General features: G+C 45.5%; 1 protein-coding gene across 1 annotated transcript in view; it reads right to left on the bottom strand.

Moving 5' to 3' along the window:
• LOC140457803 (aldo-keto reductase family 1 member B1-like) overlaps positions 1-22,608 on the bottom strand; it is a 65,622-nt gene extending 43,014 nt beyond the window's left edge. Inside the window, exon 1 of the mRNA XM_072551424.1 lies at positions 22,489-22,608. Coding sequence (XP_072407525.1) covers positions 22,489-22,548 — 60 coding nt within the window. The 5' untranslated portion in view covers positions 22,549-22,608. The remainder of the gene's footprint in view (positions 1-22,488) is intronic.
• Positions 22,609-23,963: the final 1,355 nt, after the last annotated feature.

Here is a 23,963-nt window from a genome sequence, read left to right on the forward strand (position 1 = left end):
CTAAAGATGCTTCCTGACCTGCTGAGTATTTCCTGCATGTTGATTTACATCTGATTTTATACTGCAGTATTTTATACTTATATCAGAATAACACAGGTCAATTTTGGTCATCAAAAACGTCTGCTCCCCAGTTACATCATTCCTGGCTGCCTCTTTCAGTGCACTAAATCTGGAATCCCGTCATTGTGGAGATGACATTTGTAGTAGCTATTGTTATTTTTAATCTCTTCCATTGAAATGGTGAGGCATATTAACTTCTTGGAACAATTTTTTTAAAAAAGTCATTTGCAGATGTCAGCACTGCTGACTGGACCAGCAGTTGTCGCCCTTGCAAAGGTGGTAACAAGCTGCCTTGTTGAACTGCTGCAGTCTCTGTGCTTTTGAATCTGCGTAGCAATTGATACAACTGAGTGGCTTGCTAGGCCATCTCCGAAGGCAGTTGAAAGTTAACCACACTGCAGTCACATATAGGCCAGAACAGGTAAAGACAGCAGATTTCCTTCTGCAAAGGACATTAGTGAATCAAATAGGCTTTTCCAACAACCAACAGTGATTTCGTGGTCATCATAAATTCAATGAATATCTGGAATGGAATTAAAATTCCATCATCTGCCAAGGCAGGATTCAAACTTACATTACCTGAGTTTCTGGATTAATAGTCTACTAACAATATCATTTTTAAAATTAATTCTTGGGAGAAGGCATTTGGTATGCTTTCCTTTATTGGTCAGAGTATTGAGTACAGAAGTTGAGAGGTCATGTTGCGGCTGTACAGGACATTGGTTAGGCCACTGTTGGATTATTGCGTGCAATTCTGGTCTCCTTCCTGTCAGAAAGATGTTGTGAAACTTAAAAGAGTTCAGAAAAGATTTACAAGGATGTTGCCAGGGTTGGAGGATTTGAGCTACAGGGAGAGGCTGAACAGGTTGGGGCTGTTTTCCCTGGAGTGTTGGAGGCTGAGGGGTGACCTTATAGAGGTTTACAAAATTATGAGGGGCATGGATTGGATAAATAGACAAGGTCTTTTCCCTGTGTAAGGGAATCCAGAACTAGAGGGCATAGGTTTAGGGTGAGAGGAGAAAGATATAAAAGAGACCTAAGGGGCAACCTTTTCATGCAGAGGGTGGTGCGTGTATGGAATGAGCTGCCAGAGGATGTGGTGGAGGCTGGTACAATTGCAACATTTAAGAGGTATTTGGATGGGTATATGAATAGGAAGAGTTTGGAGGGAAATGGGCCGGGTGCTAGCAGGTGGGACTAGATTGGGTTGGGATGTCTGGTCGGCGTGGATGGGTTGGACCGAAGGGTCTGTTTTCGTGTTGTACATCTCTATGACTCTATGTGGGCATCACCAACTGGCAGCATTTCTTGTCTGCCCATAGTTCCCTGAGGTGGTGGTGGTGAGCTGCCTTCTAGAACTGCTGCAAGTCCACCTGGTGTGGGTTGACCCACAATGCCATTAGGGAGGGAATTCAAGGAGTTTGACCCAGTGGCAGTGAAGAAACAGAAACATATGTCCACGTTGGATGGTGAGTGACTTGGAGAGGAACTTGCAAGTGGTGGTGTTCCCAGGTATCTGTTATCCTTGCACTTCTAGATGGAAGCAGTCGTGAGTTTAGAAGGTGCTGTCTGAGGATCTTTGCTAAATTTCTACTGTGCATCTTGTAGACAGTACATACCGCTGCTACTGAGCATTGATATTGAAGGGAGTATATGTACAAAGGGATTGGGTGCCAAGCTTCTTGTGTTGTTGGAGCTGAACCCATCAAGGCAACTGGGGAGCAGTCCATCACACTCCTAACTTGTGCCTGGTGACAGGTTTTGGGGAGTCAGATGCTGAGTACTCTCTGCCTCTGATCTGCTCTTACAGCCACTGTGTTTAAGTAGCGACTCCTGTTGAATTTCTGGTGAATGGTAATTTCAAGGATGTTGATAGTGGGGGTATTCAGTAATACCATAGAACATTAAGGGGGGAATTGTTAGATTGTCTGTTATTAATGATGATCACTGCCTGGCATTTTGTATGTTGTGAGAGTTACTTGCCCTTGTCAGCTCAAGCCTAGATATTGTCCAGACGTTGTTGCATGTGAACATGGAATGCTCCAATATCTGAGTCATCACAAATGGTGCTGAACATTGTTTAAACATCCCCATTTCTGACCTGATGATGAAGCAGCTGAAGTTGATTGGGGCTAGGACACTGTCCTGAGGAACCTCTGCACAGATGTCCTTGAGCTGAGATGACTGACAGCCAATAACACAACCATAGAACATAGAACATAGAACAATACAGCACAGAACAGGCCCTTCGGCCCACGATGTTGTGCCGAACTTCTAACCTAGATTAAGCACCCATCCATGTACCCATCCAAATGCCGCTTAAAGGTCGCCAATGATTCTGACTCTACCACTCCCACGGGCAGCGCATTCCATGCCCCCACCACTCTCTGGGTAAAGAACCCACCCCTGACATCTCCCCTATACCTTCCACCCTTCACCTTAAATTTATGTCCCCTTGTAACACTCTGTTGTACCCGGGGAAAAAGTTTCTGACTGTCTATCTATTCCTCTGATCATCTTATAAACCTCTATCAAGTCACCCCTCATCCTTCGCCATTCCAACGAGAAAAGGCCGAGAACTCTCAACCTATTCTCATACGACCTATTCTCCATTCCAGGCAACATCCTGGTAAATCTCCTCTGCACCCTCTCCAAAGCTTCCACATCTTTCCTAAAGTGAGGCGACCAGAACTGCACACAGTACTCCAACTGTGGCCTAACCAAAGTCCTGTACAGCTGCAACATCACTTCACGACTCTTGAATTCAATCCCTCTGCTAATGAACGATAATACTCCATAGGCCTTCTTACAAACTCTATCCACCTGAGTGGCAACTTTCAAAGATCTATGTACATAGACCCAAAGATCCCTCTGTTCCTCCACCTGACTAAGAACCCTACCATTAACCCTGTATTCCGCATTCTTATTTGTTCTTCCAAAATGGACAACCTCACTCTTGGCAGGGTTGAACTCCATCTGCCACTCCTCAGCCCAGCTCTGCAACATATCTAAGTCCCTTTGCAAACGACAAATGCCCTCCTCACTGTCCACAACTCCACCTATCTTCGTATCATCTGCAAATTTACTGACCCACCCTTCGACTCCCTCATCTAAGTCATTAATAAAAATTACAAACAGCAGAGGACCCAGAACTGATCCCGGCGGAACTCCACTTGTAACCGGGCTCCAGGCTGAATATTTACCATCTACCACCACTCTCTGACTTCGACCGGTTAGCCAGTTTTCTATCCAATTGGCCAAATTTCCCTCTATCCCATGCCTCCTGACTTCCGCATAAGCCTACCATGGGGAACCTTATCAAATGCCTTACTAAAATCCATGTACACTACATCCACTGCTCTACCCTCATCCACATGCTTGGTCACCTCCTCGAAGAATTCAATAAGACTTGTAAGGCAAGACCTACCCTTCACAAGTCCGTGCTGGCTGTCCCTACCATCTTCCTACCTGTGAGTTATGACTCTAACCATTAAAGTGTTTGTCCCTCATACCACTGATTCCAATTTTACCAGGGCTCCATGATACTATGCTCAATCAAATGCAGCCTTGATGTCAAGAGCTGTCAGTGTCATCTTATTTCTAGAATTCAGCTCTTATGTCCATGTTTGAACCAAGGGTGTAATGAGGTCAGGAATGGAGTTGCCCTGGTAGAAACCAAACTGGCTGCCACTGTGCAAATTAATGCTGAGGAGATGCTGCTTGAGAGCACTGTTGATGATACCTTCCATCACTTTACTGATGAGATCAGACTGATGGGCTGATAATTGGGTAGGTTAGATTTATTGTGCTTGATGAAGACACCATTAGCTTCCTTCACACCTCACCCCCACCTCTAACTCCATCTCTTCTTGCAGTTCTACCTCTTGTCCTCTCCTCATGATACCCTCTGACCCTCCCTTCCTGATTTGATTGATCTGTGAACCAAGAGTGGTCATAAAGGTAGAGATGCTAAAATGTCTACTTTAACAGTGGCAGAGGAATGGCTAGTTCTCCCAGTTGAGGTTTTCTTCTAGTTTGATTCAGTTGTAACAGTGAGAAGCTGATGGTTCAGCTGTAGCAGAGAAGCTGCTGCAGTCCAGAGAAAGGTTCCAAGCTTCAGCAGATGATTCTCTCTGAAATTTCTCCAGTCTGGAAGAACCTGTGTCAGAAGGTATCATGAAGACAGGACGAGGTAGAACTGCAAGAAGAGAGGGAGTTAGAGGTGGCGGTGAGGAGTGAAGGACGAAAGAATCCAGAGGGTTCTGAAGGATTTCAGAACCAGTGGTTTTTAACACCCAAAAGAAAACAGTTTCTGTAAGGTACAGGTGAGATAAAGCATGAAATGGAACAGGGAACTAGGATAGCTTTGAGATAGTAACGCAGTGCTGATGGAGAAGTCAACAGTGTGCATGTATTGGAGAATTGGCACAGAGTATGACCTCAGGATGTGGTGTTCTAGGAGTGCGACCTGTTTCAGAAATCCCTGTAAATCTTGCTGGGTGGATTGGATTGGGAGCACAAAGGTGAATCGTCAATTGGAATCCAAGTGGTGTAAAGCAGAACCAAAGACAGAGGCAGTCAATAAAGGAAAGATGCAGTGGTGAAAACTACTTTTAATAAACACTTTATCTAACATTACAAGAGAAATAGAAAACAGTGAATGAAAACAAACAAGTTGTAGAATTAAAATGGAATCCCATCAGAGAGAAGACAAGAACTTTAAATTGGACTTCTCTAGAAGAGCAGTGGGAGCAAACAAATTAACGCTCAAATGAAATCAATACTAAGTGCTGAAAATAAGCACAACTACTGATCTCTCGCATGTGAAGTGCCTTGGGCATGTTTCGGTACAGAAGAAGAGGGGTAAATTCATACCCAAACACAGCATCTTTCAGATGTCTCCTCCAAGCTGATGGCAGGCTAGTGCACTGCAGCTGGAGTTCAGCCACTCCATCTGGTTCCTTCTATTTTGCATTATGTTTCTCTCTTCTTCCTTCTCTGTGGCATCCCAAACTCCCAGCGTCAGACTCCCATCCTCAACACAGACCTGGCATGGCTGTCTTTCAGCCCAGCGTGGTCTCTCAAGGAGATTGAAAAGCTGTCCTGCAGCCTCAAAAGCCTTGAGGTGAAGCCCAGTAGTCTAGAGCCAAGGTCTGCTGCAGACTGGAGGGCACTGCCGGTGTGGACTGGTTTGGGAAAGACTTTTGTTCTGAACTTCTTTCTTTATTTTCTCTTTTATTCCTATGATCTGTAATGCTGGACAATTTATTGCTTTATTTTTCTAATTATTTTTCTATGAACCTATAACTTGTATCCCAAAAAAGCCAAAGACCTCTCTTACACAAAACTAATATTTACATACATCTGAGTCGGTAGGAGGGTCCAATAACTGAATGGACCCCCATTTACCTTCAGCAGAAAAGATCGCAGACAGTGGTCTTCCCCCAATGTGCCTGGGCAGCAGCTGCCCCATGTTTTAGTGCATCCCTCAGCCCATAATCGTGGACCTTGAAATGTGCCAGCCTCATTCCTGATGAAGGGCTCGAAATGTCAACTCTCCTGCTCCTCAGATCCTGCCTGACCGGCTGTGCTTTTCCAGCACCACTCTTCGTCCCTCTTCGAGCCTTCGGCTCGTATATGTGTGGAAAGTGTGCGCACATTCAGCAATTGACCGAGCATATTGCAGCACTGACGAAAGAACTCGAAGACCTTAGGCTCATCCGAGAGAACGAGATCTTTCTGGACAAGACCTTCAGTGATGTTATTACACCAATCATGCCAGAAGAGAGCAGAAGAGTGCAGACGATGAGGAAGGCAGAGAGGAGACAGGTGCAAGAGACGCCGGGAGAAGTACCTGTCAGGAACAAGTTGAAGCTTTTGGAAACAGTAGAGTCTGATGATACTGCCAGTTCGCAAGGCGGCCATGTTTGTCAATCAAAAGGTGCCGCAGAAGCAGAGCGGAAGAGTTGGACATCGCACAGAGCCGTGGTAATAGGGGACTCCATCGTGAGAGGAACTGACCGGGGTTTTTGTGGCAGCAGACGGGATTTAAGGATGGTGTGTTGCCTTCCTGGTGCTTGAGTGAAAGACATCGCGGACAGAGTGCAGGACATCCTCAAGGACGAGGGTGAAGAGCCCGAGGTGGTGGTACACGTCGGCACAAATGATGTCGGGAAGAAAAGGAGGAACATACTACAGCGAGACTTCGGAGAACTAGGAAGAAGGCTAAAAAGCAGGACGTCCAAGGTGGTTATCTCCAGTTTGCTTCCAGTTCCTCGGGCTAGTGTGGCCAGAAACCGGGAGATAATGGACTTGAACGTGTGGGTGGGGAACTGGTGCAGGAAGCAAGGTTTCAAGTTCTTGGATCACTGGGGTATATTTTATGGTAACCATAAATTCTACAAGAGAGACGGCTTACACCTTAATAGATCAGGGATCAGCATTCTGGCAGGCAGATTTTCTGCTGCAACACCGCTACATTTAAACTAAGTAGCGGGGGGGAGGGGACAAGCTGGATGTTTAAAAAGGAAATTGAAGGGGTAGTTAGAACAAGAGAATCAAGAAAGACAACTGTATCAAGGAGGCAGAAAACTGGAAAAGGCATCATGCTGTAAAGTTGAGTGAAATAAGGGTTGAGGGGAAGGGTGAGAGCAGTAACAAATTAAAAATTCTATATATGAATGCACGAAGCATTAGACACAAGGTGGATGAGCTTGAGGCTCTTTTGGAAATTGGCAGATATAATATTATGGGGATAATTGAGACGTGGCTTCATGGGGACAGGGCCTGGGAAATGAATATTAAAGGGTACACGTGCTATCGTAAGGACAGACTGACAGGCAGAGGGGGTGGGGTGGCCTTGTTGGTAAGGGAGGATATTCAGTCCCTTGCGCGGGGGGACCTAGAGTCAGGGGATGTAGAGTCAGTGTGGATAGAGCTTCAAAACACTAAGGGTAAAAAGACCCTCATGGGAGTCATCTACAGGCCCCCAAACAGTAGTCTGGATGTCGGATGTAAGTTGAATCAGGAGCTGAAATTGGCTTGTCGCAAAGATGTTACTACAGTTGTTATGGGGGATTTTAACATGCAGGTAGACTGGCAAAATCAGGATGGTATTGGGCCTCAAGAAAGAGACTTTGTGGAGTGCCTCAGAGATGGATTTTTAGAGCAGCTGGTGCTGGAGCCGACCAGGGATAAGGCGATTCTGGATCTGGTATTGTGTAACGAACCAGAATTGGTCAGTGACCTCGAAGTGAAGGAGCCATTGGGAAGTAGTGACCATAATACAATAAGCTTCAATCTGCAATTTGAGAGGGAGTGGGTACAATCTGAAGTGACAATATTTCAGTTGAATAAAGGGAAATATGGAGCTATGAGGGAGCAACTGGCCAAAGTTCAATGGTGCAATACCTTAACAGGGAAGACCGTGGAGGAACAATGGTGGATATTTCTGTGTATAATGCAGAAGTTGCAGGATCAGTTCATTCCTAAAAGGAAGAAAGATCCCAGGAGGAGACATGGGCGGCCGTGGCTGATGAGGGAAGTAAAGAAACATATAAAGTTAAAAGAGAAAAAGTATAACTTAGCGAAGATAAGTGGGAAAACTGAGGACTGGGAAGCTTTTAAAGAACAACAGAGGATTAGTAAGAAGGAAATACGCAGAGAAAAAATGAGGTACGAAGGTAAACTGGCCAAGAATATAAAGGAGGATAGTAAAAGCTTTTTTAGGTATGTCCAAGGCAAAAAATGGTTAGGACAAAAATTGGGCCCTTGAAGACAGAAACAGGGGAATATATTACTGGGAACAAAGAAATGGCAGAGGAATTAAACGGGTACTTCAGATCTGTGTTCACTGGGGAAGACACAAGCAATCTCCCTGAGGTAACAGTGGCTGAAGGACCTGAACTTAAGGGAATTTATATTTGCCAGGATTTCGTGTTGGAGAGACTGTTAGGTCTGAAGGTTGATAAGTCTCCGGGACCTGATGGCCTGCATCCCAGGGTACTGAAGGAGGTGGCTAGGGAAATTGTGGATGCGCTGGTGATTATTTTCCAGAGTTCAATAGAATTGGGGTCGGTTCCTGAGGATTGGAGGGCGGCTAATGTTGTGCCACTTTTTAAGAAGGGTGGGCGGGAGAAAGCAGGAAATTATAGACCAGTTAGTCTGACCTCAGTGGTGGGAAAGATGCTGGAGTCTATTATAAAGGATGAAATTACGGCACATCTGGATAATAGTAACAGGATAGGACAGAGTCAGCATGGATTTATGAAGGGGAAATCATGCTTGACTAATCTTCTTGAATTTTTTGAGGATGTAACTCGGAAGATGGACGAGGGAGATCCAGTGGATGTAGTGTACCTGGACTTTCAGAAAGCTTTTGATAAAGTCCCACACAAGAGGTTAGTGAGTAAAATTAGGGTGCACGGTATTGGGGGCAAAGTACTAGATTGGATAGAGAATTGGTTGGCTAATAGGAAACAAAGGGTAGTGATTAACAGCTCCATTTCGGAATGGCAGGCAGTGACCAGTGGGGTACCGCAGGGATCCATGCTGGGACCGCAGCTTTTTACAATATATGTTAATGATATAGAAGATGGTATCAGCAATAACATTAGCAAATTTGCTGATGATACAAAGCTGGGTGGTAGGGTGAAATGTGATGAGGATGTTAGGAGATTACAGGGTGACCTGGACAAGTTAGGTGAGTGGGCAGATGCATGGCAGATGCAGTTTAATGTGGATAAATGTCTGGTTATCCACTTTGGTGGCAAGAACAGGAAGGCAGATTACTACCTCAATGGTATCAAATTAGGTAAAGGGGCTGTTCAGAGAGATCTGGGTGTTCTTGTCCACCAGTCAATGAAGGCAAGCATGCAGGTACAGCAGGTCGTGAAGAAGGCTAATAGCATGCTGGCCTTCATAACAAGAGGAATTGAGTATAGAAGCAAAGAGGTGCTTCTGCAGCTGTACAGGGCCCTGGCGAGACCACACCTGGAGGACTGTGTACAGTTCTGGTCTCCAAATTTGAGGAAAGACATTCTGGCTATTGAGGGAGTGCAGCGTAGGTTCACAAGGTCAATTCCTGGAATGGCAGGATTGCCTTACACGGAAAGACTGAAGCGACTGGGCTTATATACCCTTGAGTTTAGAAGACTGAGAGGGGATCTGATTGAAACATATAGGATTATGAAAGGATTGGACACTCTGGCAGGAGGAAACATATTTCCGCAGATGGGGGAGTGCCGAACCAGAGGACACAACTTAAAAATACGGGGTAGACCATTTAGGACAGAGATGAGGAGAAACTACTTCACCCAGAGAGTGGTGGCTGTGTGGAATGCTCTGCCCCAGAGGGCAGTGGAGGCCCAGTCTCTGGATTCATTTAAGAAAGAATTGGATAGAGCTCTTAAAGATAGTGGAGTCAAGGGTTATGGAGATAAGGCTGGAACAGGATACTGATTGGGAATGATCAGCCATGATCATATTGAATGGCGGTGCAGGCTCGAAGGGCTGAATGGCCTACTCCTGCATCTATTGTCTATTGTCTATTGTCTATTGATCTCCAGCATCTGCAGTCCTCACTTTATTTTTGAAATATGCCAGACTGCAACACTCGGTCGGGGTCAACTCCTTGTTCTGGAAGACCAGCAATGTTCGTGCAGACCAAAGTGCACAGTCGAGCATCACGGAGATGCTCGAGATGAACCTTGACAAAAACTACTGCATCTTCCTCCGGACTTCCTGTGCAAAGGCACATTCTAGAGGAGATGTGTGACAGTCTCAACGTCCCCATAGCCACTTCATGGACAGTGTGTGCTGGCGCAAGCTGATCGGGAGTACATAATAGGATCTCACAGGTACCCTTCTGACCACTTGCCAAGCGATGTCTTGATGCTTGTACTAAGCTCTTTTTCCCTCAGGGTCTTGAGGACGCTACGTGCTGACCACTTCCTGATGGACTTGTGGTCAAAGATGTTTCTCTTTGCAAAATCTCTTTGCAAAGGACAGGTAATACAGAAAAGTCCAACTACTTCCGTGAAAGAGAAGCCAGTCCGACCTTTTGTGACACCAGGGAGAGGTAGAACTTCAGTATGTACTGACACTTAGTGTTTGCATACAAAGGGTCTATACAGAGCTTGATACAGCTGCATACCAAGGTGGCCTTCAAGGTGAGGGCAACATTGGGTATTCTAATGGTAGAAAAGTCTCCTGGTCCTGATGGAATGCATTTCAGGGTACTAAAAGAGATGGCGGGAGTAATAGCAAATGCACTTGTAATTTTTCAAAATTTGCTGCACCCCGGGTTAGTTCCAGCAGATTGGAAAACAACAAATGCGATGCCACTGTTTAAGTAGACAAAAGATGGGGAATCACAGACTGGTTAGCTTAACTTCTATAGTGGGGAAAATGCTTGAATCTATTATCAGGGAAGAAATAGCAAGATATCTAGATAGAAATTGCTCCGTTGGGCAGAGGCAGCATGGGTTCATGAAAGGCAGGTCACACTTAACTAATCTACTGGAATTCTATGAAGACATTACAAGTACGATGAACAATAGGGACTCAGTAGATGTAGTGTATCGACAAGGTGCCACACAAAAGACTGCTGCATAAGATAAAGATGTATGACTTTACGGCTAATGTATTAGCATGGATAGAGGATTGGTTTAATAACAGGAAGCAATGAGTGGAGATAAAGGCATGTTATTATGGTTGGAGATCAGTGGCTAGTGGTGTGCCTCAGGGATCAATTTCGGGACTGCAATTACTCTCAAATTTACATAGAAGATTTGGAACTGGGGACCACATGTAGAGTACCAAAGTTTGTGCATGACACAAAGATGATTGCTACAGCAAAGTGTACAGAGGACTGTGGAATTTAGCAAAGGGACACAAATAGTTAAGCGAGTGAACAAAGGTGTGGCAGATGGTGTACAATGTTTATCAATGTAAAGTCATCCATTTTGGTAGGAAAGACAGTAAAAAGGACTATTATTTGAATCATAAACAATTGCAGCATGCTGTTGTAGAAAGGGACAACCTAGGTATCCTTGTGCATAAAGCATAGAAGGTTGGTCTGCAGTTGCCACAGGTAATTAAGAAGGCAAAAGGAATTTTGTCCTTCATTGCTGAAAGGATTGCGTTTAAAAGGAGGTTATGTTGCAGTTGCATAGGTTGTGAATGAGATCACATCTGGAGTACTATGTGCAGTTTTGGTCTCCTTACTTGAGAAAAGGTATACAGGCATGAGAAGGGGTGCAGAGGAGGTTCAGTAGGTTGATTCCGGAGTTGAGGGGGTTGGCATGCGAGGAGAGACTGAGTAAACTGGGATTATATTCATTGGAATTTAGAAGAGTGAGGGGGGACCTTATAGAAACATAAAATTATGAAGGGAATAGATAAGATAGATGTAGAGAGATTGTTTCCACTGGCGAGTGAAACTAGAACAAGAGGGCATAGCGTCAAAATAAGGGAGAGCAGATTTAGGATGGAATTGAGAAGGAACTTCTTCACCCAGAGCGTTGTGAATCTGTGGAATTCCATGCCCAGAGAAATAGTTGAGGCTTCCTCATTGAATATTTTAAAATCTAAAATAGATAATTATTTTGAATAGTAAAAGGAATTAAGGGTTATAGTGAGAGGGCAGGTAAGTGGAGCTGAGGCCTCAAACAGATCAGCCATGATCTTATTGAACATATCCAGCGTTGCCCTCCTATTTCTTATGTTCTTCCCCCTGTTTATCCAGATATTTTGTATACAGAGCTCCCGCAGACCCAGTCTATCTGAGGCTTCCAGATGAAATGGAAGATGACTCAGGCGATTGAAACAGCAAGTTTTGGAGATGGGCAAGACCTGTGCTATGTCCAACAACAGATAGAGCGCTTCACATCTGATAATCAGGTTTTTAACTCGCAGAGAGAGTAGTGCTCCCGCAGGACCTGTTTCTGCTTCATTTTGGCGATGTGCTCCCTGGCCCCTCTGAACCATATTCCAAGTACCTTCATGTAATCTGTCCTGATGGTGAAGGAAATGAAGGATTGGTCAGCCCAATTCCCAAAGAAAACTGACCTCGCTCTTGTCCCGATTTACCTTAGCACCTGAGACCAGTTCAAACTGGTCACAGATGCTCATGAGTCTGTGTACTGACAGCAGATCTGAGCAGAAAACGGCATCATCCATGTACAGAGAGGCTTTCACCTGCTTTTCTCCACTGCTTGAAACAGTCACCTCTCTCAGGCTTGCATCCTTCCTTATGGACTCAGCAAAGGATTCTATACAAACATAAACAAGGCAGGAGAGAATGGGCAGTTTTGCCTGACTCCAGATCTGACCGTGAAGCTTTCTGATTCCCACTGGATGATTGAGACTGTGCTAACGATGTTTGTGTAGAGCAGTCAGATTCAATTGCCGATTCCCTCCACATAGCCAATTTCAGACAGCATGTCTCATATGTGCGTTTGTAATATCCTGTCATCGGCCTGATCCAGACTGATGATGCTGGCATCCAGCCCCCTCTGTCTTGCATGTAGGCAATCACATCCCTGAGGAGCACAAGGTTCTCAGACATTGTCCTGTCTGGTACTGCACAGGTTTGGCTCAGGTGAATCACCGATCCCACAGCGGACTTGATCCTGTTGGCGATGACCTTAGACAGGATTTTGTCATCTGCATTCAGCAATGATATTGCTGCATTGATTCACTTGATCCAAGCCCCTTATGAATTTATAAATGGCACAGTCTCCAACACTACAGGGAATAAAACCTTCAATGAGGGCAAATCCAAAGAGGTTATTATAGTATATTAAAGGAAAAAGATCTTTTTTCATAATGGAAAATTAACAAATTTTACATTTACTGTGAAATTTGAAAGAGAATATGTTTTGAAAAGTTAATACTGTGCTGAGCTTTGTAAACCATACTTTGATGAGGTTTGCAGCCAGCTTGTCTCTGTTTGAATTTTGTTAACATTCAGTTGGACCTTGCGACAGTCAACTCAGCGAAAGCTGAAGAACTGTTATGTCTAAGACCAGGGGATGAGAGAATAACAACTTGAGTTTTCCCAGTCTTTGCCCCTAAGAGCATGATAAGAAACAATATAAGGCAAGTATCTGAATAATGCTCAGGTACCCCTTACATTGAGGCATCTAGCTGAATGTACTGGGTCAATTCTGCAGAATTTAAATAAAGCTCCTTTCTTTGCTCTTGCTAACAGCTGAGTCAAGTCTATTTAATCTCCGCGACAAAGGAACAAGAGGGTAACTACAGAAAGGGTTGGCCCACTCAAGGACAAAGGAGGAAAGTTAAGCATGGAGTCAGAGAAAATGGGCGAGATTCTAAACGAGTACTTTACATGAATATTCTCTGAGAAGAGGTACATGACGGATGTTGAGGTTAAAGGATAGATCTTTGAGTACTCTAGGTCAAGTCGGCATAAGGAGAGAGAAAGTTTAGGGTATTCGAAAAGACATTAAGGTAGACAAGCCCCCAGGTCTTGATGGGATCTACCCCAGGTTACTGAGAGAAGTGAGAGGAAATAGCTGGGACTTTAACAGATACCTTTGCAACATCCTTGAACACGGTGAGGTCCTGGAGGACTGGAGAATTGCTCATGTTGTTCCTTTGTTTAAGAAGGGTAGCAGGGATACTCCAGGTGATTATAGACCGGTAAGCCTGACGTCAGTGGTAGGGAAGCTGCTGGAGAAGATACTGAGGGATAGGATCTATTCCCATTTGGACGAAAATAGGCTTATCAGTAATGGGCAGCATGGTTTTGTGCAGGGAAGGTCGTTGGACGTATTAGAATGTACAAAGGTGGATAAATCTCTTTGTTTTGATCAGATATTTCCAAGGATATGGCAAGAGTCTAGAGAAGAAATTGCAGGGGCCCTGGCTGATATTTTTGCATCATCGTTAACCATGGGTGAGTTTTTGGAAGAAAGAAGGGGAGTGAATATTGTGCAACTATTCAATAAGGGCTGCAAAGAAAAACGTGGGAACTATAGACTAAGTTAGCCAAACATCTGTGCTAGGCAAGTTACTTGAGAAGATTCTGAGATAAGATTTACATGCATTTGGAAAGGTAGGGTTTGATTAGGAATACTCAGCATGGTTTTGTGCGGAAGAGATCATCCCTCACAAATTTGTTAAGAGTTATTTGACGGTCAGGCAGCATGGAGGAACAGGAGTGTCAATGATTCGGATATAAGACCTTCATCAGCATTCCCGATGAAGGTCTTATGCCTGAACCGTCAACTGTCCTGCTCCCTGGACGCTGCCTGACCTGCTGTGCTTTTCCAGCACCACACTCTTTGACTCTGATCTCCAGCATCTGCAGTCCTCACTTTATCCTAGGGCTCTTTGATCAAGTGACCTGGAAGGTTGAAGAGGGCAAAGTGGTGGACATAGTCTTTATGGATTTTAGTAAGGCTTTTGATAAACTTCCACATGGTAGGCTGCTCTGGAAGGTTAGAGCATGTGGAATCCGAGGGAAGCTGGCAAATTGGATACACAATTGACTTGATGGAGAAAGCAGAGGGTAACAGTGGAAGGATATTTGTCGGACTGGAGGCTTGTGACGAGTTGAGTGCCTCAGGGGTTGGTGCTGAGCCAGTCAGTGTTTGTTATCTGTATCAGTGATTTGGATGAGAATGCACAAAGGCATGCTAATTAAGTTTACAAATTACACTAAAAAGCCAGTCTCGTGGACAGTGAAGATGATTATCAGAAATTGCAGTATTGAGAAAGTTTACAGCCTTAAAACTTGCCCTTAAACATTTAGACTAAAATGTAACTTTGAATTATGGAACACATTTGCTGCACACTAGAAAAACAGTCAGGCAGGAAGGGTAAGAAAATTAAGAACACTTGCCTTAACATTAGTGAATCTGTATAAACAGGACACTGAGTGATAACATTCACGACTGTTTCTTTGTGAAGTTAATAACAATGTTTGATTCTGACCTCGAAACGAAATTCAGTATTGATTAACTTCTCTCCCGAATTATCATCTTTCTCTATTTTCTGTCTAGTTCAGAATATGCAGTGCTTTCGTTAACTTTTTGTGCTTGTGACAGTACAGCTTTTGTAAACTTGTGTATAAAGGTAGTCTGTTTGTGATGGTACAACAGAATAGCTTACCAGGGCTCTTGAAGGAAGAACAATGTCTTACTGTTTTTGGATATTAGAATCCAGTTCGCCTGGTATATAGGTAGTGTTATGTTAGAACAGTGATGCTATTAATAAATAAAGGGAATGATTAAAATTAAACTAAACTATCTGTAAGAGGTTTTTTTATTCCAAACGACCAAAAAGTACAATCTCTCGGATAAACCAAGAGAGGCTTACAGGTTGAGTTCACGAGGAATTCCTTGGGCCGTTTCAAATCTGTACTTTTTATATATATAGATATTTTTATTAGAAATTTAACATTTTTACAAGTTTACAAAAATAAACAAAACTCTCAAGTACAAACATTGATATACAATTAAATCTTAAATATGTAATAACCAAAATTTAACAAAAGAAAAATACCGAGAAAGAAAAAAACAAAACTCAACTAACTACTAATCTAACCTACAACTAACCAGAGTGTATAGTTAAGTCTCTTACATTATTCAAATAAGAGAAAGAGAAAAAAACAAAAAAAAATAGCGGATAACATAGAAATTGGGTAGTGAGATACATGCTTGGAATGTGTTAACATCAAATGTAACAAAACCCGTATTCGTGCGGGATTCCTCTCCCAAGGGGCCCTGGACCAGCCAGGTTCGTAATCTCAATTAAATAAAAGCCCTTGTTAGGAAAGCCGAAATATCTGTATTCATATAATTCAAGAAGGGTTGCCATATTTTATAAAATAATTCGGTCTTTCTGTGCACCATATTTGTAAGGAGGTCAAGGGGAATACATTCCATCAAGGGGGCAAAAAAAATATCAATTCTGTTATGACATTTATGTGGATTGGAGTAAAAAGAAAAATCTCTGCCCTGTGGATGAAGACATCTCCATACATCTACTAATCCTAATTCTTTGTTCAGATCCACCAATTGTCTAGATCTGTGAGATACTCCTACAGTACTCTTGGGAATCCTATCTATTTCTGGATCCATAATACAATTAAAGTCTCCCCCTATAACTGCATGACGGGCATCAAGAGCCATCAATTTTGAGAAGGCTTCCATTATAAATTTAAAGGGGTGTGCCGGGGAGCAGTACAAATTTAAAATCCCATATTCCTCTCCATTTATAAGGGCTTTAATCAGAATATAGCGTCCAGATTCGTCTTTTGTCTGATTTAGAATTTTGAAAGGGAAATTCTTCCGAATAAGAATAACAACTCCCCTACTTTTTGAGCTAAAAGAAGAACAAAAGGCCTCATCAAATCCACCCTGTCGTAATTTCAAGTGTTCTTTATCCAACAGGTGTGTCTCCTGTAGGAGAGCTATATCAACTCTTTCTTTCTTGAGATTTGATAATATTTTCTTCCTTCTGACTGGTGAATTACTCCCCTTGACATTCCAGGTGCACCACTTAACCGACTGATCAACCATAATCATCCGGGCAAATCCGAGACCCCTCGGGAGGGGAAACCCCATCCAAAATATCCTGAGCATAGAGCATATAAAATTCACAAAAATAAAGGCTCTCTAATACACTCACAACAGTATAATAAAAAACTATTTCTAAATAATAAAAAAAACATATTGAAATGGAGATTTTCCCCCTTGTTCCCAGGGAGTGTCACTTCCTTTCCAAAGGTCCATCGTATCCTCGCCCAACCAATGCCCCAAGGATATATTTGGTAATGTTAATACCATGTATAAACATATATAACTATAAAATTACAACCTCAACAAATAATAATTAAATATAATAATACAAAATAACAAGGGAAAACAACCCCGCTCCTAGAGACAGAGGTAAAATAGAATAATGTAACCACCTCCCCCCACCAACATTAACTAAACCCCCCCCGGCTTTATATATATATATCCCTCTCCCCACCCCCAAGATAATATTAAACAGTAAGGTAAGAAAAAAGAAAAAGGGGGGGGGGGGAATATAAACCGGAGTGGGGGAAAGGCAAATCCATTATCTCTTACAGTTTATCTAAGAGAGTCCAAAAATTCCTGAGCCTTTTCTGGCGATCCAAAGTTATACACGGATCCTTCATGGTTAAAGCGTAGCGTCGCTGGGTAGCGTAAGGAGTACTGAATATTTAAGTCCCTTAAACACTTCTTCGCCTCATCGAATGCCTTCCTCTTTCGGACCAGAGCTGGGGAAAAGTCCTGGAATAACATGATCTTGGATCCTTTGTAGATCATGGCTTGGGAATCTTTTCCAAGATTTCTAAGGCTTCTAGGAGTATCTGCCTCTCCCTATAGCTCTGCAGCCGGAACAGGACCACGTGGGGACGCTGGTTTAAGCCGGGCCCGCGTATTGCGGCCTAGTTGGCCCATTCTACCCTTACCTGGCCTGATCCAGCTTCCAGATTTAAAAGCTGTGGCAGCCACTGCTCGAGAAACGCTGTAAGCTGGCCTTCCTCTTCCCGTTCAGGAAGGCCCAGCAAACGAATATTTTTTCGACGACCTCGATTATCGAGGTCATCAATATGATTCTCTAAGGTCCAGACTCGCTGTTCGAGAGTCCGGACCTGATCCACGGCCGTTTGCGCTGTAGTTTCGGAGGTCACAGCCTTTAGCTCCACCCCTCCGACTCGGCGCTCGATTTCCTTGATGTCTTGGTCGTGCTTTTGCAGCGCGGCTGAGAGTGAGTCCCATCGACTTCTGGATTCTTCAATAAAAACGTCAATCTTCACATCCAGTTTAGAGATGATTTCCACGAGGCTTGCCTCGTAGGTAAGTCCCCCGGGGCGGCTGTGGACGCCTCTGCTGCAGCTGGAGAGGGTGGGGGAAGGGGTTCCTGCTTGCTGAGAGCTGCGGGCTCCCTTCCCTTTAGTCATTTTTACTAAAGATTAGATTGTTTAAATTTAATACTAAGCAACTAATTAAATTAAAAAACTATTTTAAATGATTTGGTGAGTGTGCTGGGGTGGGTGGCCCACTTTGCCCAAGTCTTGGGAGGAGCACTGTAGACTCAGACTTGCTGGGTCGCCATCTGTACTATATCAGTATGACCTTGAACAGTGGGGGTAGTGGGCTGAGAAATGGGGAATGGAGTTTAACATAGATAAATGTGAGGTCTTGCATTTTGGAAAGTCAAATCAAAGCAGGGGTTTCATAGTGGATTGTAGGGCCTAATGAGTGCAGTGGAACAAAGGGACCTTGGAGTTCAGATGCATGGTTCACTGAAGGTGGAATCACAGGCAGACAGTTGAGAATGATGCAGGCCAGTGTGCCAAAACCAGTCAGAGCACTGCATATAGAAATTATATTCCCCCGGCCTGTGGAACTGCTCAGACGCCATTAGTCATGCGGCTGCTGCAGCTACCATCCCCACGGTGATTGATGACGTCACTTCCGCCCCCATCATGGCCACTTCCACAGCCACTTCCGTCCCTCACAATTCCTCATGCACCACACGTGACATCACTTCTGCCTCCACATCATCGCTGAAGTCACACGCTCAGTGACTTCCACGCCCCCCACTGCCGTAGTCATCACCACTTCCAACCCCACCAATACGACTCACGTGCATTCTGCTGACACACTCCCCACAGATCCCACTGTCACCATCCCCGCCCCCAGAACCCTGAAAAGAACATCACCCCTGCTCATGACTCCACCCCCATTCCCCCGACCACCACACCCACTCCAGTTACAGGCTCCGCCCTCAACTCCCAGCTCCACATCTTCATCAGGTCCTAGATCCTAGGTCCTAGCTCCCAGCCCTGCCGAGTTTTCACCAACCCCCCCAGACTTACCCCTCACTGAGGATGAATGATCAGTCCTCAGCAGAGGCCTCACCTTTATCCCCCTCCATCCACACATCAATGAATTTAATACACGCTGTGACTTTGAACACTTCTTCCACCGCCTCCGCGCTTACTTTTACAATCAGGACTCCCGTCCACATTCCAAGGACCCCTTTGCCTGCCTCCAACACACTCCATCTACCTGGGCACCCCGTGCTGGCCTATTACCTGCCCTCGATCTCTTCATTTCCAATTGCCACCGAGACATTAACTACCTCAACCTGTCTACACCCCTCCCCCACTCCAACCTCTCACCCTCACAACATGCAGCCCTTCACTCCCTCTGCTCCAATCCCAACCTCACCATTAAACCAGCAGATAAATGGGGTGCAGTGGTAGTTTGGCACACTGACCTCTACACCGCAGAAGCCAGACGCCAACTCAACGACACCTCCTCCTACCGCCCCCTCGACCATGACCCCACCCCCACCACATCACCAAACCGTCATCACCCAGACCATACAGAACCTCATTACCTCAGGAGATCTCCCACCCACAGCTTCCAACCTCATAGTCCGGGAACCCCGCACCGCCCAATTCTACCTCCTTCCCAAGATCCACAAGCCTGACCATCCCGACCGACCCATTGTCTCAGCATGCTCCTGTCCCACTGAACTCATCTCCACCTACCTTGACACTGTCCGATCCCCCCTAGTCCAGGAACTCCCCACATATGTTCGAGACACCACCCACGCCCTCCACCTCCTCCAAAACTTCCGTTTCCCTGGCCCCCAATGCCTCATCTTCACCATGGATATCGAATCCCTCTACACCTCCATCCGCCATGACCAGAGCCTCCAAGCCCTCTGTTTCTTCCTCTCCCGATGTCTCCAACAGTACCCTTCCACCGACACTCTCATTCGTTTGGCTGAGCTGGTCCTCACCCTTAACAACTTCTCCTTCTATTCCTCCCACTTCCTCTAGACCAAAGGGGTAGCCATAGGCAGTCGTAAGGGCCCCAGGTATGCCTGTCTCTTTGTCGGCTATGCAGAACTGTCCATCGTCTGTAGTAACACCGGCACCACTCCCTACCTCTTCCTCCGCTACATTGATGACTGCATTGGCACCACCTCGTGCTCCCACGAGGAGGTTGAGCAATTCATCAACTTCACCTACACATTCCACCCCGACCTTAAGTTCACCTGGACCATCTCTGATACCTCCCTCCCCTTTCTGGACCTCTCCATCTCCATTAATGACGACCAACTTGACACTGACATGTTCTACAAACCCACAAACTCCCACAGCTACCTGGATTACACCTCTTCCCACCCTACCTCCTGCAAAAATGCCATCCCGTATTCCCAATTCCTCCGCCTCTGCCGTATCTGCTCCCAGGAGGACCAGTTCCACCACATAACACACCAGATGTCCTCCTTCTTTAGAGACAGCAATTTCCCTTCCCACATGGTTAAAGATGCACTCCAACGCATCTCATCCACATCCCGCACCACCGCCCTCAAACCCCACTCCCTCCAACCGTAACAAAGACAGAACCGCCCTGGTCCTCACCTTCCACCCCACCAACCTTTGCATAAACCACATCATGCGACGACATTTCCGCCACCTCCAAACGGACCCCACCACCAGGGATTTATTTCCCTCCCCACCCATTTCCGCTTTCCGCAAACCGTTCCCTCCGTGATCACCTGGTCAGGTCCACGCCCCCCAACAACCCACTCGCCCTCCCTGGCACCCTCCCCTGCCACCACAGGAATTGCAAAACCTGCACCCACATCTCCTCCCTCACCTCCATCCAAGGCCCCAAAGGAGTCTTCCACATCCAAAGTTTTACCTGCACATCCACCATTATGATTTATTGTATCCGTTGCTCCCGATGCGATACCCTCTACATTGGGGACACTGGATGCCTCCTAGCTGAGCGCTTTTGGGAACATCTCCGGGACACCTGCACCAACCAACCCATCACCCTGTGGCCCAACATTTCAACTCCCCCTCCCACTCTGCGAGGACATGCAGGTCCTGGGCCTCCTCCACTGCTGCTCCCTCACCACCCGACGCCTGGAAGAAGAACGCCTCATCTTCCGCCTCGGAACACTCCAACCCCATGGCATCAATGTGGATTTCACCAGTTTCCTCATTTCTCCTTCCCCACCTCCAACCTTCCAGGTCAGCACCGCCCTCATGACCTGTCCTATCTGCCTATCTTCCTTTCCACCTATCCACTCCACCTTCCTCTCTGACCTATCACCTTCATCCCTACCCCCATTCACCTATTGTACTCTTTGCTACCTTCCCTCACCCTCCTCTCTGACCTATCACCTCCATCCCCACCCCCATTCACCTATTGTACTCTATGCTGCTTTCTCCCTATCCCCACCCCCTCTCATTTATCTCTCCACTCTGCAGGCACCCTGCCCCGATTCCCGAAACGTCAATTTTCCTGCTCCTCGGATGCTGCCTGACCTGCTGTGGTTTTCCAGCACCACTCTAATCTAGACTCTGGTTTCCAGCATCTGCAGTCCTTGTTTTTACCATATAGAAATTATGTTGCATTTGTACAGATGCTGGTGAGGCCACACTTGGAGTATTGTGTTCAGTTTTGGTCACCTTGCTATTGGAAGGATGTAATTAAACTGGAAAGAGTGCAGAAGAAATTTACAAGGATGTAGCCAGGACTCAACAGTTGGGGTTATAGGGAGAGGTTGTACAGGCTACAACTCTTTTCCCTACAGCATAGGGATGGGGCGGCACAGTGATTCCAGCATCGGGTGACTGTCTAAGCGGAGTTTGCACATTTTCCCTGTGTCTGCGTGGGTTTCCTCCCACAGTCCAAAGATGTGCCAGCCAGGTGAATTGGTTATGCTAAATTGCCCATAGTGTTAGGTGTATTCGTTAGAGGGAAATGGTTCTAGGTGGGTTACTCTTCGGGGGGAGAGCCTTATAAAAGTGCATCAGGTCATGAGGGGTGTGGATAGGAGGAACGTATTCAGTCTTTTTCCCAGGTTTGGGGAATCGAGGACATCAGTTTAATATAAGAGGGGTCAGAATAAATAATTCAAGGGGAAAGATTAAAAGGGCACCTGAGGGGCAACTTTTTTACATAGAGGGTGGCACACATATGGAATGAGCTGCCTGCAGAATAGGTTGAGGTGGGTTAGTTAACAACATTTAAAAGGCATTTGGACAAAAACACGGATAGGAAATATTTAGAAGGATATGGACCAGGTGCAGGGAAATGGGGTTAACGTGGATGGACATTTTGGTCAGCATGGACCAGTTAAGGCCAAAGGGCCTGTCTCTACACTGTCAGATTGTAGCACATTAAACAATATTGCTAATTCAATTCAATCATCTCGAAATCTTGGCGAATGTGAATCCATTTACTTCTGGAAACTTCAAACAAAATCACATCATACACTATTCTGTATTTAGAGAGTAATTACAAACGTCCTCGGTAAGATTTGGCATTTGACAACATCCCCAACCCCGTCATACAACTTTGGTAAAGACCCTAACGTCCCCTCCCTCACCTGCCAAGTGCCCAGGCCGATCATAGGGATACAAACTTCACAGTTCAAGCGAAGCGACATTGTCCTTCAGACAAAATAAAACCGCCTGAAATTTCCAAAAACTGCTCCGCGCGAGCCGCCCGTTGCTGTTTTCAAAGCGGTGAAAGCTCGAGCCGCCTCCTGGGCGGGGACTGCAGCCCGGAGCCGCGCCTGATTGGTCAGAAGTGACTGTCAATCACAACCTGGCGATAGCTCCGCCCCATTTCTCCCTCCCGTGGGTCTTCATTGTGATTGGGTGAGTGTAGACTGTTAGTTTTGGATTAGATTACTTACAGTGTGGAAACAGGCTCTTCGGCCCAACAAGTCCACTCTGACCCGCCGAAGCTCAACCCACCCATACCTAACACTACGGGCAATTTAGCATGGCCAATTCACCTAACCTGCACATCTTTGGACTGTGGGAGGAAACCGGAGCACACCCATGCAGACACGTGCATGTGCAAATGTGCAAACTCCATACAGACAGTCGCCTGAGGCGGGAATTGAACCCAGGTCTCTGGCACTGTGAGGCAGCAGTGCTAACCACTGTGCTGCCGTGCCGCCCCTAGGTGAGTGTAGACTGTTCGCTGGGCCAGAATGGATCTTGACTCTGAGCTGAGCGAGGGAACTGGGTAAAAACAAGGGCTGCAGATGCTGGAAACCACAGTCTAGATTGGAGTGGTGCTGGTGAAAGGGACTGGCCTATCTTGACTGTGAGCAGTAGGTGGGGATGGGGCATGTGATTGATTCTTATTGGTGGGGTGTCTTCACTCCAAGCAGGTGGCATGTTTGCACTTGGCTTGGGGCGTGTCATAGAAGGATGTACAACGTTAAGAATCACACGACGCCAGGTTATAGTCCAACAGGTTTATTTGAAAGCACTAGCTTTCAGAGTGCTGCTCCTTCATCAGGATATCAGATCGAGTGGATCGGTTGCAGAGATAGATAGAAGCGATGAGGAATTTGCAACAGCAACAGTATGTGATGGATTCTGGATTAGTGGTGCTGGAAGAGCGTAGCAGTTCAGGCAGCATCGAGGAGCAGTAAAATCAACGTTTCGGGCAAAAGCCCTTCATCAGGATATTTCGGCTTTTGCCCGAAACGTCGATTTCGAAGCTCCTTGGATGCTGCCTGAACTGCTGTACTCTTCCAGCACCACTAATCCAGAATCTGGTTTCCAGCATCTGCAGTCATTGTTTTTACCTAGTATGTGATGGATGGCAATTATAGGAAGGGGGGAAATTCTCAGACACAGTCACATAGATGGGTTAACTCCAGGAAGGGTAAGAAAGGTAGGCACCAAGGGCAGTAGTCTTTTGTGGATATACCCATTTCAAACAGGTATGCTGTTTTGGAAAATGTAGGGGGTGATGGATTCTCAGGGGAACATAGCATGAAAAGCCAAGATTCTGGTATTGAGACTGGCTCTAATGCAACGAGGGGTACGTCGGCTTCCA

The sequence above is a fragment of the Chiloscyllium punctatum genome, chromosome 32 (genome assembly GCF_047496795.1).
Source record: "Chiloscyllium punctatum isolate Juve2018m chromosome 32, sChiPun1.3, whole genome shotgun sequence".
Taxonomy (NCBI): domain Eukaryota; kingdom Metazoa; phylum Chordata; class Chondrichthyes; order Orectolobiformes; family Hemiscylliidae; genus Chiloscyllium; species Chiloscyllium punctatum.